We start from the raw sequence: 16,018 nt of genomic DNA, 5'->3' as shown, positions 1-16,018 counted from the left end.
AAAGAAGAATAAATCAGTAATAAAAGAAAAAAAAAGAAAAAAAAACCAGCTTCTCAAAAAAGCAAACCCACATTGTATTTACTGGTAAATTCTACCAAAACTTTAAAGGATAGTTAATGCTAATTCTACTCAAAGTCTTTAAAAAAATTTAAAACTCATTTTGTGTCATCTGCATGACCCTAATATGAAAGCCAGATAAGAACACCACAAGAAAGGAAAATTAGGGGCCAATATTCCTGATGAACATAGATGTGAAAATCTTCAACCACATATGAACAAAAAGGATCATACACTGTGATCAATTGTGATTTATTCCTAGGATGCAATGATGATTAAAATATGTGAATCAATAAATAGATACAGCACATTAACACAATGAATTGTAAAATTCACATGATCATCTCCATAGATGAAGAAAAAGCATATGACAAGATTTAACATCCTTCGTGATAAAATCTCTCAATAAATTAATTTTAGAATGAATGTAAATAATATCATACATGACAAGCCCACAGCTCACATAATACTTAATAGTGAAGAGCTGAAAACTTTTCTCTTAAGATCAGGAACAAGACAAAGATGCTCATTCTTGCTGCACTTTCATCAATATATTACCAGATGTTCTAGCTACAGCAGTCAGGCAAGAAAAAGAAATAAAGGAGATCCATATGGAAAGGGAAGAAGCAAAATTGTCTGTTTCACATGGTACTACCTTATACACAGAATACTTGACAACTTTAATAAAATATATTAGAACTAATAAATGAATTTAGTGAATTTGCAAGATATAAAACAATATAAAAATTAATTGTTTCTGCACACAGCAAACTATATTACTTAAAAAAAATACCATTCACTGCCCTGGCTGGTATGGCTCAGTTCTGAGTGCCGGCCTATGAACTGAAAGGTTGCTGGTTCAATTTCCAGTCAGGGCATGTGCCTGGGGTGTGGGCCAGGTCCCCAGTGAGGGATGTGCCAAAGGCAACCATGCTTCGATGTTTCTCTCTCTCTCTCTCTCTCTTAAACTTTGTGCAGAACCACAATGACCCTGAAAGGGTCACCAATACACCAAAGCCATCTCGAGAAAAAAAAATAAAGCTGGAAACATCATACTTTTTTATTTCAAACCATATTATGAGGGTATAGTAATCAAAACATGTGGCATTGGCATAAAAACATTAGTGATCCATTTGATTAACCATTATCAGTGAAACAGATTCAATGATCAAAAAGTAGATCAGTGGCCAAGTAGTATTGCATTATGTAGATGTCTCATAGTTGTTTTATCCACTTACCCATTGATGGGCTCTTGGGCTGCTTCCTTACCTTGGCAAGTGTAAATAATGCTGCAATGGACATAGGGGTGCTCATGTTTTTTGAAATTAGTGTTTAGGGTTTCTCTGGATATATTCCCATGGTGGGGGGAGGGGGCTCTGTTTTTAGGGCCCCCCTGGCCGCCATGGATGAGAATAAATCTACCAAGACATGATCTGCTTGGGGAAGAAAGATGGTTTATCTCTCAAAGGAGAAGGGCCTTAAAACTTTGGGGAACAAACCCATTTTATCCTTGGACCCCTTATCATTCAAATTGAGGGTATTAGCAAAGTAGGTTTCACAGGATTTTAGGCAGTCTTTCTTAGGCCTGATAGCCCCAGGGAACCCACCCTTTTCAGCACAGGGCTACACCCACCTTTGGCATTGTTTCAGGTTTAAGGCATTGTTTCAGGCTTAAATTGGGTAGGGGAAGTAAGGCAGCCAAGAGATTAAGAGAATTCTTGCAGACAGAATGAGGACTCAGGCTGTGTCAAAGCTGAGGGGTGAGGGCCCATCACCCCCTTTTTGATAGCCCCCTAAGTCCTTCCCTGAGGGCCCTTTCATGACTATGCCTGTCTTAGATCATCCCTCCTTTGAGGAATCTTACTCGTTATTGGCTAACCAGTCAATGGATAACCAGTCATCTGTCTGGGGCCAAGTGGGGTGAAGTAAGAGGGGCAGAGGTGACACCCCTGCCAGGAAGATAAGCTTTGTCTCCTTAGTGGCTTAAGGTGCCAAAGTTTTTTACTCAGCCTTAGCCAAAAGGGCTTATAGCTTCTGAAACCAGGCAGGATGGTTCCCAACATATTCCCAAAAATATAATCACTGGGTCATTAGGCAGTTCCATTTCTAATTTTTTGATGTATCTTTATATTGTTTTCCACAGTGGCTGCACCAGTCTGCATTCTCACCAACAGTGCAAAAGTGTTCCCCTTTCACTACTGCATCACCAGCACTTGTTGTTCGTTGACTTTTTTATGTTAGCCATTCTGACCAGTGTGAGATGATACCTCATTGTGGTTTTAATTGCATTTCTCTGATGATTAGTGATACTGAGCATCTTTTCTATATGTCTATGGGCCATCTGTAGGTGCTTTTGGGAGAAGTGTCTATTAAGGTCCTTTGCCCTGAATAATTGGATATTGAAAAAAGAACATTTTACCCTTTGTGACAACATTGATGTACTAGAGAACATTATAGTAAGCAAAATAAGCCAGTCAGAGAAAGGCAAATACCATATGATTTCATTCCTATGTGGAATCTAATGAACAGACTGAACTAACAACCAGAGTAGAGAGAGACTCATAGAGAGCAGGCTGACAGCTCTGGAGGAGAGGTTAAAGGAGGAGTGGAGCAAAAAGGAAAAAAAGGACTCATAGGCATGGGCAATAGTATGGCCATTGCAGGAGAAAAGAGGGGTTTAAGGAGCATAAATGGCAATGAAAAATAATACAATTAAAAATGAATAAAAAGGATCAGTGGAACAGAATAGAGAGCCCAGAAATAAGCCAAGGTGTATATGGTCAATTAATTTTGACAAAGGTGCAATGAAAACACATTTGGTAATGAATAGTATCTTCAGTAAATATAGGGAAAACTAAATATCCACATGCAAAAAAATGAAATTGTATCCCTATTTTACACTGTTCACAAAAAACTTGAGATGGGTTAAAGACTTATATGTAAGACCTGAAATGGAAGTGGTTCTAGAAGATAACAAAAGGGAATACTTCTTGACATTGATGCTGCACTAGTTTTTTAGATATGACAACAAAAGCACAGGCAACAAAGCAAAAATAAACAAGTGGGACTACATCAAAGTAAAAACTTCTGTACAGCAAAGGAAGCAATCAACAAAAAGCAACCCTATGCAATGGAAGTAAATATTTACACACCATGTATTTGATAAAGGCTTATCTAAAATATGTAAGGGACTCCTACATTTCAGTAGCAAAAACCCATAAATAGTCCTAGTAAAAAAAATGCCCAAAGGACATGAGTAGGCATTTTCCCAATAATAATACAGAAATAGTCAACAGATACATGAAAGGTGCTTAATATCACTAATCATCAGGGCATACAAAGCCAGAGCATACAAAAACCACAATGAGATAGCACCTCACCTGGGTCAGAATGTCCATTATCAATAAAATGATAAATGCCAGTGAGGATGGGAAGGAAAGGTAAACTTTGTGCACTGTTGGTGGGAATGGGAACTAGTACAGTCTATATAAAGAACAGTATGAAGTTTCCTCAAAAAACATAAAGAAGACTGAACTGCCATATGATTCAGCAATACCACTTTCAGATATACATCCAAAAAAATAAAATCAATATGTGAAAGATATGCCTGCACTCTCATGGTCATTACAGCATTATTCCTAAAATAATGGGAGCTATTGGCCAAAATCTGAAATCAACCTCTGTATTCATAGATGATGAATAATAAAAAGTGGGATATAGGCACAATGGAATATTATTCAACCTTAGTAAATATCACCTCCACCTCTACTTGAAAATATTATGCCATTTTCAATAACATAGATGAATTTCAAGAGAATGTTCATAAGTGCAATAGTGTAATAAGCTAGACTGAGAAACACAAATACTGCTTAGTGTCAAGTATATGTAGAATCTAGAAGGAAAAGAAAAAAGTCAAGCTTATAGCAACAGAGTAGAATAACAGTTGCCAGGGTTGGGGGACTGTGGGAAGTGGGGTGATGTTGGTCAGAGGGTTCAAACCTCCAGTTATAAGATTAATAGGTCTGAGGATCAAGTGTGCAACATGGTGACTATAGTTAATACACTCACTTGAAATTTGCTGAGATTAGATCTCATGTGTTCTTAACAATGAATGCACACACAAACATACACACAAAGGCACCTATGTTAGGTGGTGGATGTGTTCATTTGATTGTGATAAGCATTGTACAATGCACATGTATATCAAATCATGTAGTGCATTTTAAATATGTGATTGAAAAATAATTATACAATTTCATTTGTCAATTATACCTTCAAAATCACACTTCATCACACATATACACATAGAAATAGAATAGAAGGCAGGCTCCCAGTCTTAATTCAGAATATAAATAAAAACAATAGGATTCTTTCATCAGCTCTTCCATAAAATGTTCATGACATGGATGATTGGTCAAACTAGATATTTTTAAAAAGAACAGAAACAGTTTTCAAAGGATGGAAAAGAGCTGGGGCACTGCATGCCATTACATCCTCCTTTCAAGCTAGGCCCATAGACTTGCCTGCTGTCTCCAGTAATGACTTCCTGTACCTTTGTGTGTATTTTTCCATTGTCTATGTTTTTATTCCCTTTTTGGAGGTGTTGTAGTGTGGGTTTCTTGAATAAACAGGGTCCAAAAAATAGCAAGTATGTGTGAGAAAAATAATGTGATGGGCAAAACTGACAGTGACATAAAAATAGCCACTTAATAGTTTGGATAGCAATGAAATTATCGGAAGAATATATATATATATTCGGACTGCCTTCATATATATATATATATATATATATATATTGCAGAAATGAAGGCAGTCCTTTTGTATTCCAGCCCAAAGCAAAACAAAACTTTGCTAGATTATATTTTTATTTTCCCATGTCTAGTTTGTTCTAGGTTCTATACATATTTTAACAACTATTTGTCTGGCTTCTAGGATATCATAGGCAAAACCCAGAAAGCATATGATCGGATTATGGCACAGGTATAGAAATAAATAAAGAGACTTTATCATGCACACACCGCAATTAATTTCATTTTGGTTTGATAATCTGTGCTTGATTTTACTATGATATAATGATTTTATTGTGTATCACTGTGGTCATAGCATTATGTAATTTGGCATGTAATTTATATCAAAAAGAGTTCTGTCTGTGTCATTTAAATAGCAACAGCTGTCTATTAATCACATAGCTTCACATGGCTTTCATAGCTTGAGTTTTAAATGGATTGTGTTGATGTCGATAGAAAGAGCGGAACTAATGAAAGAACTAGTTGGCATTAATCCCTCTCTTCTCTGCAGTCCCATAGTGCTTTGATTAGTTCTTAATTGAAAAACTGAGTTCATTCTGTTTTGATTTAGTGTAATTTCTGTGAAAGTTCATCACCTCTACCTAACTGTATCTTGTGCAGTGTCCAATGCCATTCATCTTTCATGCCCCACGGCTATTCATAATTGTTCACATATAGAACAGTCATTACTAGAAATAATAATGGTTTCCTTTTTTAAATTTCTTTCAGAAACTTGGTACAACTGTACAGAAGTGAAGATGACACAGACATTTCAAAGACAATTAAGACTCAGTGGACTTCTCTGGGCCTTGAAGATGTGCAGTCAGTAAATTACTCTGTGCTGCTTAATCTGCCAGGCCCGTCTCCCAGCTCTGTGACTCTGAGCAGCAGTGGCCAATGCTTTCATCCTAATGGCCAGCCTTGCAGTGAAGATGCCAGAACACAGAGCAGCCAAGATCTGCTCTACTCGTACGCAGCCTATTCTGCCAAAGGAACTCTCGAGGTAATGTGGCCATTTGTCTCTGTCATTTACAGTGAAATAGAATTAGAAAACAACAACTTTCATCTAAATTGAACTAACTGGCAAGATGCAACATACAAAAGTAACCATTAAATGTTCTCAGTGTGGAGGTGCCAGGAAAGGGAAAGGAAGACTCGGATTGCCTGAGACCTTACTTGTTATATTTTCAAAGTGAAAACACATTACAGGAATTTAATTCAAAAGCATTGAACATGTGACTGAGTCATTCACATTTTGCTTAAGTCATGTAGTGCACATTCATTTCCTTCTTTGATTTTAAAGGGCAAGTTTTAATAGGCAGAAAGACTAGAAATAGAGGTGATTGTGTTTTGCAACTGTGTATACACACAAGATAGAGTAGGAAATTGAAGTGATTATTCACACATTTAAGATTTGAAATACAGGACTTGTGCTTTCTTAATGGAAAACACCTGAGCTAGAGGGCCAGCTGTGGATTATTACTTTTCTATTTTCTGTGTTAGCTGTTTTTTTTTTCCTTTTTCTTTTTGGTGTGGTGGGTTTTTGGCATTGGGTTTATGTGTGTGGCTTTGACTTGCTACATGGACTAGTTTCCATCTCAGCTCCCCGATTACCCAACTGTCAGTTTTTTGTGGAGGGCTGTTCCCTGGTCTCTGTAATGAGGATAATCAAGGTTCCAACATCATAAGGTTGTTATAAGAATTGAATTAACTAATATATGTAAATCTAGGAGGAGCAGAGCCTAGGCCATAGTAAAGACATTACACCGATTAGGTATAATATATTATTGGCTATTAGTTTTCTTTTTTTTTTATCGTTGATTAAATACAGTTGTCTCCATTTTCCCCACCTCCTACCCTGGATTCTACCCACCTTTGGCTTTGTCCATGTGTCCTGTATACACGTTCCTGACATCCCTTCCCTCCTTCCCCCCATTAACTATTTTCTTAAATAGCAAGTGTTCTATCTCCTTGTAAAAGCATTAATTTAATAAGCGCATTTAGTCTTTTATAAAACTATAGGTTACCTCATTTAATACAAATGAAATAATGTTATGTTTCTGATTGTTGTTAATTATTGGCACACATTTTTAAGAATCCAACTTATTAACTCTGATAAATATTTGATGAAATATTTAAACATTTTAAGTTACTTTGCAGAAATACATGCTTATTCCATACCTTATATAATATATATTATAGACACATATTATTTTGGGTGGACTGTGGTGGGGAGACACAGTTTACTGGTGGTTCAACATTGTGTTCTGTTTTATTATTCTCTGACTTCTAGCAGAAGGACTGCATATGAAGGAAGGTACAACCTCGAATCATCACTAATTAAAAGTTATTACAATATTAAATGTTTGCAGTATTTCTAGTATAGGACTCGGACAATTTGATTTGGTTAATATATACTATTTCTGATAGGCAATAATGGAAGCAGCCTGCATTAATAAAAACAGAGGGTGGGCAGCTGCCAGCATGCTCTCTGGCTTAGAAGCTTTGATCTCAAGTCCAGATTCTGAATTTACCCCACATATGTTCTCTCAGACTCCCATCCCTGCATAAGACCCACATGTTCCCAGCCTCCACTTCATCCTGGTAGATTAAAGTCCAGCGTAGCCATCTCTGCCCCTAAATAAAAGCACGTCCAAAACACAAAACAACAAAAACCTGCAGGAACTTGAGTGTGTCCTTGGAAACCTCCCCATGTACTTGCTTTTCAATTTTCTGTGGTAATCATTCAATATTCCTTGAATGAGGTGATCTGGAAAAACCATGAAATTATAACTTGTGCCTCTGTTTCATCTGTGGGACCCCCTTTAATCATCCTTCGGGCACACTGGATTTTGTTTTAATGTTCCAATGTGACCATACCTCTGAGATGTTTTCTATACATTTATCTTATCAGTTATAAATCTTTAAACTAATTTTTTTTTGTAAGGAAGAAAACCAAGGTCTACTACAAAGTCGTGGAATTAGAGTGGTCCTTAGTATTCATCTTTAATTCATTCCAGTACTTGTGATGAGTGCTAAAACTGTCAAGTACCAAACTACCTAATGATGAAGAATTTTCTCTTGTGGGGCAGCAGTGTTGTGACTCATACAAGTTCTAGCAAGTGGGATGAGTCTCAAGCAGGTGCTGAGTGTTCCAGCATTTTTTCTTGTCAAAATGCTATTAGTACAGGATTTGATGAGTTCTGAAGCCTACAAGTACCAAGGTATGACTGTATTTAAATACCTATGAAGTCTTAAGTCATTTGGGACCCTTCTAAAATTTATAAATTGTATAAAAGCTACCATTTCAATAAAGAAGTGTTGGGAAAGACTTCAAGTATAGCGATTAAATGAGAGAAATAAAGTTAGCTGTAGATGCAGAAATATATACTCCGTGTTTGGAATATTAGGCCTAAATAAAAGGAAGTAGTGTTAAAGGAATTAAAGTGCAGTTGTGAATAAAACAAACACCTCAATATGGAGAACATAATTTGAGAAAGTAACCAGGAAAATTACATGAAAACACTGACAATAACTTTTTTAATTTATAATAATGATTTAAATTTATTATGGTAAGGACATACTAATTTAAATATCTATTCAACACAGGATATAATAAGTTATTGATACTGAGTTTTTAAATATCTATATTTGTATTATGATTTTCCAAAGCAAAGCAATCTATAGGTGACTATTTTATAAGCACAGAGAATATGTGCACATTTTATATACATGTCTTAAATGTATTATTGAAACTCACATATTCTAATTAATATAACACTGATGATTTTTCTATATCCCCTCAGTTCATTTCCTAGTTCAAATCAAGCTCAAGAGGTTGCTCCTATTGATTCAGGCATATCTGATTTTTATTTTGAGTACATTGGATTTGCATGAATTTCTACCTAGCAGAGCCATTAACAAGTTTCTAAATTATTCTATGTGGGCTGCCAGCAAAGCTCCCCACTACTTTTGCTTTTGACAAGGTTATTTGCAGAAGAGGAGTGCCCCTTTTCTTTGAAGAGCTGTCATGTCCATTCATCTTATCACTGTTTTGTATAAGCTTCCAATTTTGGCTTTCTGGTAACAGTCTAAACAGCATTTGTGATATCTGAGATCTACTTGGAAACCTGCTTAGTGCCAGTATGATGGATGGTGTACTTTGCAACTTCTTTGTAATTCATTGTGCACTGGAAAGGTGACATTGTTTACCCCATCATAGTGACAGGTGGGTCAGTAAAAGGGTCCTAAGGAGAGTTGTTCTGTCAGATGAAAAATACATATTAAAATGGATACATAAATAATTTAGCATGAGCGAGATTAGCTTCAGAAATAAACAGTAATTTATATTTTTATTAAAAAGTATGTCTATAATATCATGATAATGTTGAAAACATTGGTAGTGAGTCAGTTTTCTAAACAGAATACATGAATTTATATAATTCCTGTGCAATTATTTCTTTTGGGCTTTGTGAACAACACACAGATGCAGAGAAGAAAAGGGGGCAATTAATATTTAATATGGGTGGGTCAGATTGGGTCCGCCATGTTCTTATTTTTGAACAGGAGATTTTTTTAACTCCAATACATTTTAGGGGTTTTAGTTTTCTTTCTGTCGAGCATCATATTGAAAGGCAAGCCAAATAATGCAATTTTATGTAGAAATTCAGTTTTACCAACTCATTAACTGTGATTGAAATATTGTTACCAACACACTTATCACTACCCCATTCCTTTGAGAACACAGACTAGCATCCTTCTTTATCAACTGTGTTGATCGATTCAGTTCTGTAAACTTTACTGTTCTCATTTGTGTAAGGGGAATAATAATGTTATCTCCAGTGGTGGCTGTAGGAAGAGATTGTGTAAACCATGCGGAATGATTGGCACTTAGAAAGTGCTCAATGACTTTTAGCGATTTTTATTATGTATAAAGTACACACATTCAAATGGGATAATTTAGGCAAACTTCGAACTATCTATCATAAGATTTAGAAGTACAAACTTTTACCTTAGTGTCTGCATATAATCTTCCTGTGTCCTGTTTAACATGACAAACACTAATCATCAGGGAGAAAAATGCCTTGATAACTATGAATAAGTAATAAAAAATATAAATCCATAATCATATTTTAATTAAACACTGAAAACTCAAAGAAAATAGGGACAGACTATTTCACTGAGATGGAGGGGTGAAGGGACTTCATCCCTTTCTAGGGATAAAGTATTTTACTTTTGAATCCAGAATTACAAATCGTTGTCAAATTGGGCCCAAAGCTTTCTTTTGTAAAATACAAAAACATAGTTTAATATATAAATTTGAACACTAGCAAATGTTTTGTTAAAATGTCTTAAAGAGTAAAAATATAACCACTGTGTGAAATCTTTGAATAAATTACAGTCAAATGTCGACTTTCTTGTGGCTAGGAAAACTTTCTCTTCCTGTTTTATTTTTAATATTCTCAAACAAAAGGAAATTTTTCAGTGTTAGAGCAAAGGAAAATTTACATGTATTTGGCTCTGAAGCACTCCTGTTATAGGCAAAGAGAGTAAAGTAGTGAAATGGAATTGAATTATTGTCTGAGTATGAAGATGAAGCTGCCGTCTCACCAATAGGGAAATGTAGGTTTGTGGCACTTTGTCAGTGTTAAAAATCACTTGGCATTTTCTCTCCCATTTTTTTCTCTTGCAACCCATGTTTTGATTGACAATGAATATTGTGAAGTAAATGGCTGTGAATGCAATTGTGGATTTGTTGTTATTAACTTTAAAAAAATATTAAATATAAACCCTTTGCCCACATCCCATCTCTTTCTGATATCAGGAGCTTTGTGCACTGAGTTAATGAAACAATTTTATAAGTTCTGCTAATTTGAGGTTAATAACCATGGTTTGCACATGTTTAATGCGCATGTATATTTTTTCCTAGTATTTGAAATTTAGACAAAAGCATTTACAAATAAAGAAGTGGTCTGTCAGAGTATATTGTTTATCATTAAATATTTGTTAGAAAGGTTATATCTTCTACTGGGAGAGAAAACAAAAGCATATGAAATAAGAGTTTTTAAAAAAAGATAGCAGAATTAGAACAAATGTGGATGTTTTAATGAAAAAATGTTTGATAACAGACCTCTAATTTGACTTAAGTTACCTTTAAAGTTTCTGAATCTGTATAATTGTTATTTGACAGAAAATCTAGGTTAGTTTTTTAAAAATTTTTACTTTTGCTATGATTTAAAGTATACTACATGTAAAATTAAGTGCTAATGCAAGTTTCTTAGCAGGTTTAATATATAGCTTAATTTCCATAAAGCATCAGTATTTAAATATGTAGTTTACATGTAAAGTTACCTCACTATAGAACTAGAGAGATCAGTGGAAAAGTTGCTCCTTAGGTTTATGCACTATTTTGACATACAAATCTAATTAATTTTAAAAGGCAGAATTCTGTCATATTATTTTTACTAACTCTGGGAAGAATTTTCTTAAATGAATTTGCAACTCCTTTAATATCCTTGCTTTAATAGGTTGAATATCATTTATTAAATTAAGACGACCTGTGATTATTAATGTTTTCCTTATATTTTAATTTGATATTGAAAGATTAACTGACTAATATAAAATTTATTCAGCTGGCTCTCACTAATATATCAAGAATTATTCAACATTCAGCATGTACTGATTCCCTTTATATGCCAATCACAGGGGACAAAGCAGTTAATAGGAAAGCTTTGGACACTGTCCATATATAGCCGTCAGTTTAGTAGGAGAAATGGGAAGTTAGGCAAACAATTACAAAACCCCATGACTTGATATTGCTAGCTCAACACACTAGCAAGTTATTTAAATATCTTAAACTTCAGTTTCCTCATCTGAAAAATGGGCAGATATATCTACTTAATATAAATGTTGTGAAGATAAACTGAAACAATTGATACAACCTCCATAGTAAAATGCTTAGCACATAGGATATACTTAGTTATGTACTGATATTTTCCCCTTTATATAATGTCATAATTTCATCCTTCTCATAATGCACACTTGCACATGTACATGGATATATCCACACTCATACACACATACACACACAAACTCAAAGGTCCTATATTCAACTTCCAATATTCTAACAGCTGGGGTTTCCTATGACCCTCCTTTTGACCTTTTCTACTTTTACCGTTCCCCACCTGTTACCTCCCTCTACTTCTTGAATCTTCCCACATTGCCTAGCCTAAGCAAAAGCTTCAACCCACATGTCAAATGCATAACTATTTCTGTTTTTAACTATCTAAATAGTGTATTGCCCTACAACTCTAAAAGTCAGGTACCAGTGCCCTGGTGGTGTTCTGAACTGGCTCAAGCCAGCTTGTTCCTGCTAGTGAAAGTTAATCCTATGAATCTTCCTAATTTTGGTCTGATATTTAAACCCCAGAGGTGTTTAAATACTACACATCAGGGTTTGTGTTTGTGTGCCAGAAGCTAGTTTTATTAGCATAGAGTTTCATAGCACTCAACACGAGACTCGTATGGCAAATGCAGCACAGCTATGATATTAGTGTGGGTGGGACAGAGCCCAGAACAATGCCATTGGGTAGAAAGTGAGTGCATTCAGATTTGATTTCATATCCTTCTATTCATGGTCACAGAAGCAATTCAAAAATTAGTAGGAGCATCGTAAGAGGCAGGGAATTTGCTTCTGTGTTTTCTTTCCACTGGAAACAGGAATTTCTATGATCAGAGTTTACCTCTAGACAAAGTTAAGAATTTCCTCAAATTATGTCAGGTACAGGAGTGGGCAGAAGTGGGCTTACAGTTGGAGTACAAATAGATAATACAACCGTTAATAAATAATACAACACTAAACTGTTTCAAATCCTCACAACTATTGCATAAGCCTGTTTTTGCCCACCACTTTTTGGGGATACTTCTGGCTCCTGGAACATTTTACAAAACTATCTGCTGAGCTAACTTCATTGTCCTGAAGCACATGGTACTGGTCCACTAGCTAGCTCCTTGATTGGACTTTCAAGACAATGACCCCATTTTCCCATTGTCCTCTGATCTCATTGCAGGGATAATGAATGAGTCATTCATTCCAGGATGCTTATTCTGAACCAATTAACCAGAGATGCCTCTGCTGTTACTGATTTTTTGAGTCTTCTTCCTAGCTTACTATAAGGAAATGAAGTAAATAGGTTAAACATGGTAAAAGTGACAAAGTTACAGAAACTCTCATAATCAGTTACCACTGTTGTTCATGAAAATATAAATAGAAGAAGATTAATCACTTTTATAATAATTTATTTTATTCATTGTCACTTTGAGAAAGAATAATCCAGATCTAGCTTCTCTGTACTTTTTTTTTGTTTCTAGGATTTGTAGACCAAATGAGGCTAAATCTTCTTTTCAGTCTGTAAATCTTTCTTTTACATAATTAGTCTCCTTTTGGGTAAAAGCTAACTGGCTAACCACCTCTCAGCTCTCTGAGCCGCAACCACCCAGCGAACTGTCCCTTCTAAATGTTGAGTGCCCTCTTACTGCTGTGCCTTCCTTTCTGGCTAAATTTCCTAAAATTTCATCCTTATCTCATCCCCACTCATGTAAGAAAGTCAGTCACTTCCTATTTCAAAATTGAGAAGTCTTGTTTTACATCATAACATAGCTGATGTCTTTGTTTCATCTGTAGAAGTCTTTATTCTCTCAGAGTGCATACTTGCCTCTGCCTAAAATTTTCCCCAGGTCAGCGCATGGCCTCTCACTTGGATGTGATGTCCCTAGCAACGCCTTCCCCAGATTCCTTATTGAAATCATCCCTCATCACTCTCTTCCACTGCTTCTTCTACATTTTCTTTAGGCAGAGCATAATGGAAAGTCTTCTGACCTGTTACGGTCTTTTTTTTTTTTTTTTTGCCTTTTGCATTGTGGACATCTCAGCAGGAGAAAATAGGTGCAGTATAAAGCCACATTTTGTAACTCATTTTTCTCTATACCTTCAGAAACTAAAGTACAACCTGACCTATGTTGCTGGAAAATAAAAAGTTTTTTCTTTAGTGTCATCTCTTCCTTGAACTTCTGTAATTCTGTTCTCTCCTCTTTTTCTCCTACCTCTATACATTTTTATATCTTAATTTTTAATGACTATTTAGTATAAATATGTAAAAGGAAGATACTCTGTCTGATTGTTATTTTCAAAATGTTGGCCAAATAGTATAAATGAATATTTAAATATTCTCTAAAGGCCTATTTGTTAAATTTGGGATAACTTAAAAAATTTTGTTTCTTCCTGACAATCTGCATTTTCTTAATCTTGAATGAAATCTATTCTAAACTTGCATGATTTTTGTCTACTGACTTGAAGACTATAGACTCAAAATATGAAAATGCAATCCTGACAGGATTGCTTCACTTGCTTAAATTTCTATATGACAATTTTAACTTAATTATATCATCACTTAAATGGATATGTACTGTATATTATTTTTAATTATAAATATGTTAAATAATGACTATATGCCAAGACATTGCAATTAGTATATCATTGTAGCAAATATCTTATTCAGCAAATGTTCATTAAGGAAAAAGGTGATAAATTTGACAAGCCATCTCTTTATCTGATTACCTAAAAGAAACATAGCCAGATGGCTCATATTTCTTATGCTTAATGCTAAATTCGCTTAGCATCTACTAGTTTTGCACACTAGTTGATGTCCCTTCTGGTTGGTGAGGAGCCCGTTTAAACTGATTAATACTTGTGCTATTTCAGTTATTAAATAATTTACATAAATTAGTTTAGTTTAAATATTTTTATTTAATCTAACAGTTATTTAATATTAAACTTTTAAACATTTTATATAGCTCTGTCCTTATGCTGATCTTTAATTGGTCTTGATTAGCTAGAACTGTTTGGGAAAAGACTGTGAAAAAGTATGATTGATTAGTGATGTCTGCCAAGGGGGTAGGAGAGAAGGCAGCATTGGTTTTCAGGCTTCAGTACATTGTGATTTTCCTGATAATATCCATGGTGCCCTTGCATGAACTTGAAAAAGAAGTACTAATAAAATTCTAACAATCTCTGAATGTTCAAGTGTTCATAAGTACAAATTTATTCATGCTATTTAGAAAGGACAAAGGTAAACATCAGAGATCATTTTCACTTTACCAACATTTAATAAACATAAGCACTTCAATTTCAAGAATTTCCAAAAACTTGATTATCTAAAACAGAAATGAGCTTCTAAAGTAAAACCTGTGTTAAGATGAATTATACCTCTGATAATGTATTTTGTCAGTATGAGAACTACTTGGGTTTACCATATCTAATTTGAGGATAAAATTACTATTTTAGTCAAAGCAGGCTTTTCAAACATCTGTACCTTCAAAATCTCTCTTAGAGAGAAATGAGGAAGATTCAGAGTGATTGATTTGGTTGAAAATGTCAAGTCTGGAAAATTTCAAAGCATATATCTTGTCTTGTGCATGAATAATTTTTGCTACTTCAAGGTAGAAGAGAAACATGGCACAGAGTTATCCCTCAGTGTGGGGCCCAGGCCACCCACAGGTGGATGTCCCTGGAGAAGCTACTCTGACTTAGATACTTTCTATGATTATTCTACTCATTTTTTTAATTTAGCTGATCACAGGAAGTAATTTATTCATTTCTGTCTTGTGTTTCTTTTGCTCAGTATATCCCTGTCTTTTCTTTAAATAGAACCATAGACTCATTAACATAATAGTATAATTTTTTAATATTTTGATTTTTAGTCATTGTCAGTTGTCTGCTTTATGATTCCTTCTAATCATGTATTTTACCATAGGTGGAAGATAATTGTATTTTAATGTTTGTTTCATAAATATTTCAATCTTCCTCTCAGCTTTTTCTATGTAGCCCACCACTCTCTGTTGTCATCTCAATACTATTCTTTTTTACCAGGTATAAAAATATTTGGTATTCTGTCTAAATTGTTTCTGTTGTTTTAAGCTATTTGTTCTTTAATCAAAAATTAGCATGTCATTTAAACAAAATTACTATGGATACTTTTTATTTTTCTCTCTGGTAAAAAAAATAAATAAAACTAAAATGAACTAGTTCCAGTTACTCTGTACCTCTCAGTCCTCCCTGCTGTGTGTCAGTGAAGTCCACTGTGGAAAAATGTGTGCACACAGAGGAAATAGTTCAA

At 34.8% G+C, this 16,018-nt stretch overlaps 1 protein-coding gene across 5 annotated transcripts in view; it reads left to right on the top strand.

The window, feature by feature from the left end:
* NAALADL2 (N-acetylated alpha-linked acidic dipeptidase like 2) overlaps positions 1 to 16,018 on the top strand; it is a 1,140,409-nt gene that overhangs the window by 621,689 nt on the left and 502,702 nt on the right. For all 5 annotated transcript variants that reach the window (XM_053657983.1, XM_053657979.1, XM_053657982.1 and 2 more), the window contains one exon: positions 5,574 to 5,847. In XM_053657983.1, the coding sequence (XP_053513958.1) occupies positions 5,574 to 5,847 (274 nt within the window). The remainder of the gene's footprint in view (positions 1 to 5,573; positions 5,848 to 16,018) is intronic.

This window comes from Artibeus jamaicensis, unplaced genomic scaffold (genome assembly GCF_021234435.1).
Source record: "Artibeus jamaicensis isolate MK-2021 breed Jamaican fruit bat unplaced genomic scaffold, CSHL_Jam_final scaffold_474, whole genome shotgun sequence".
Lineage (NCBI taxonomy): Eukaryota > Metazoa > Chordata > Mammalia > Chiroptera > Phyllostomidae > Artibeus > Artibeus jamaicensis.
The sequence above is the reverse complement of the archived record's forward strand: the minus strand, read 5'-3'. Positions and strand labels throughout refer to the sequence as shown.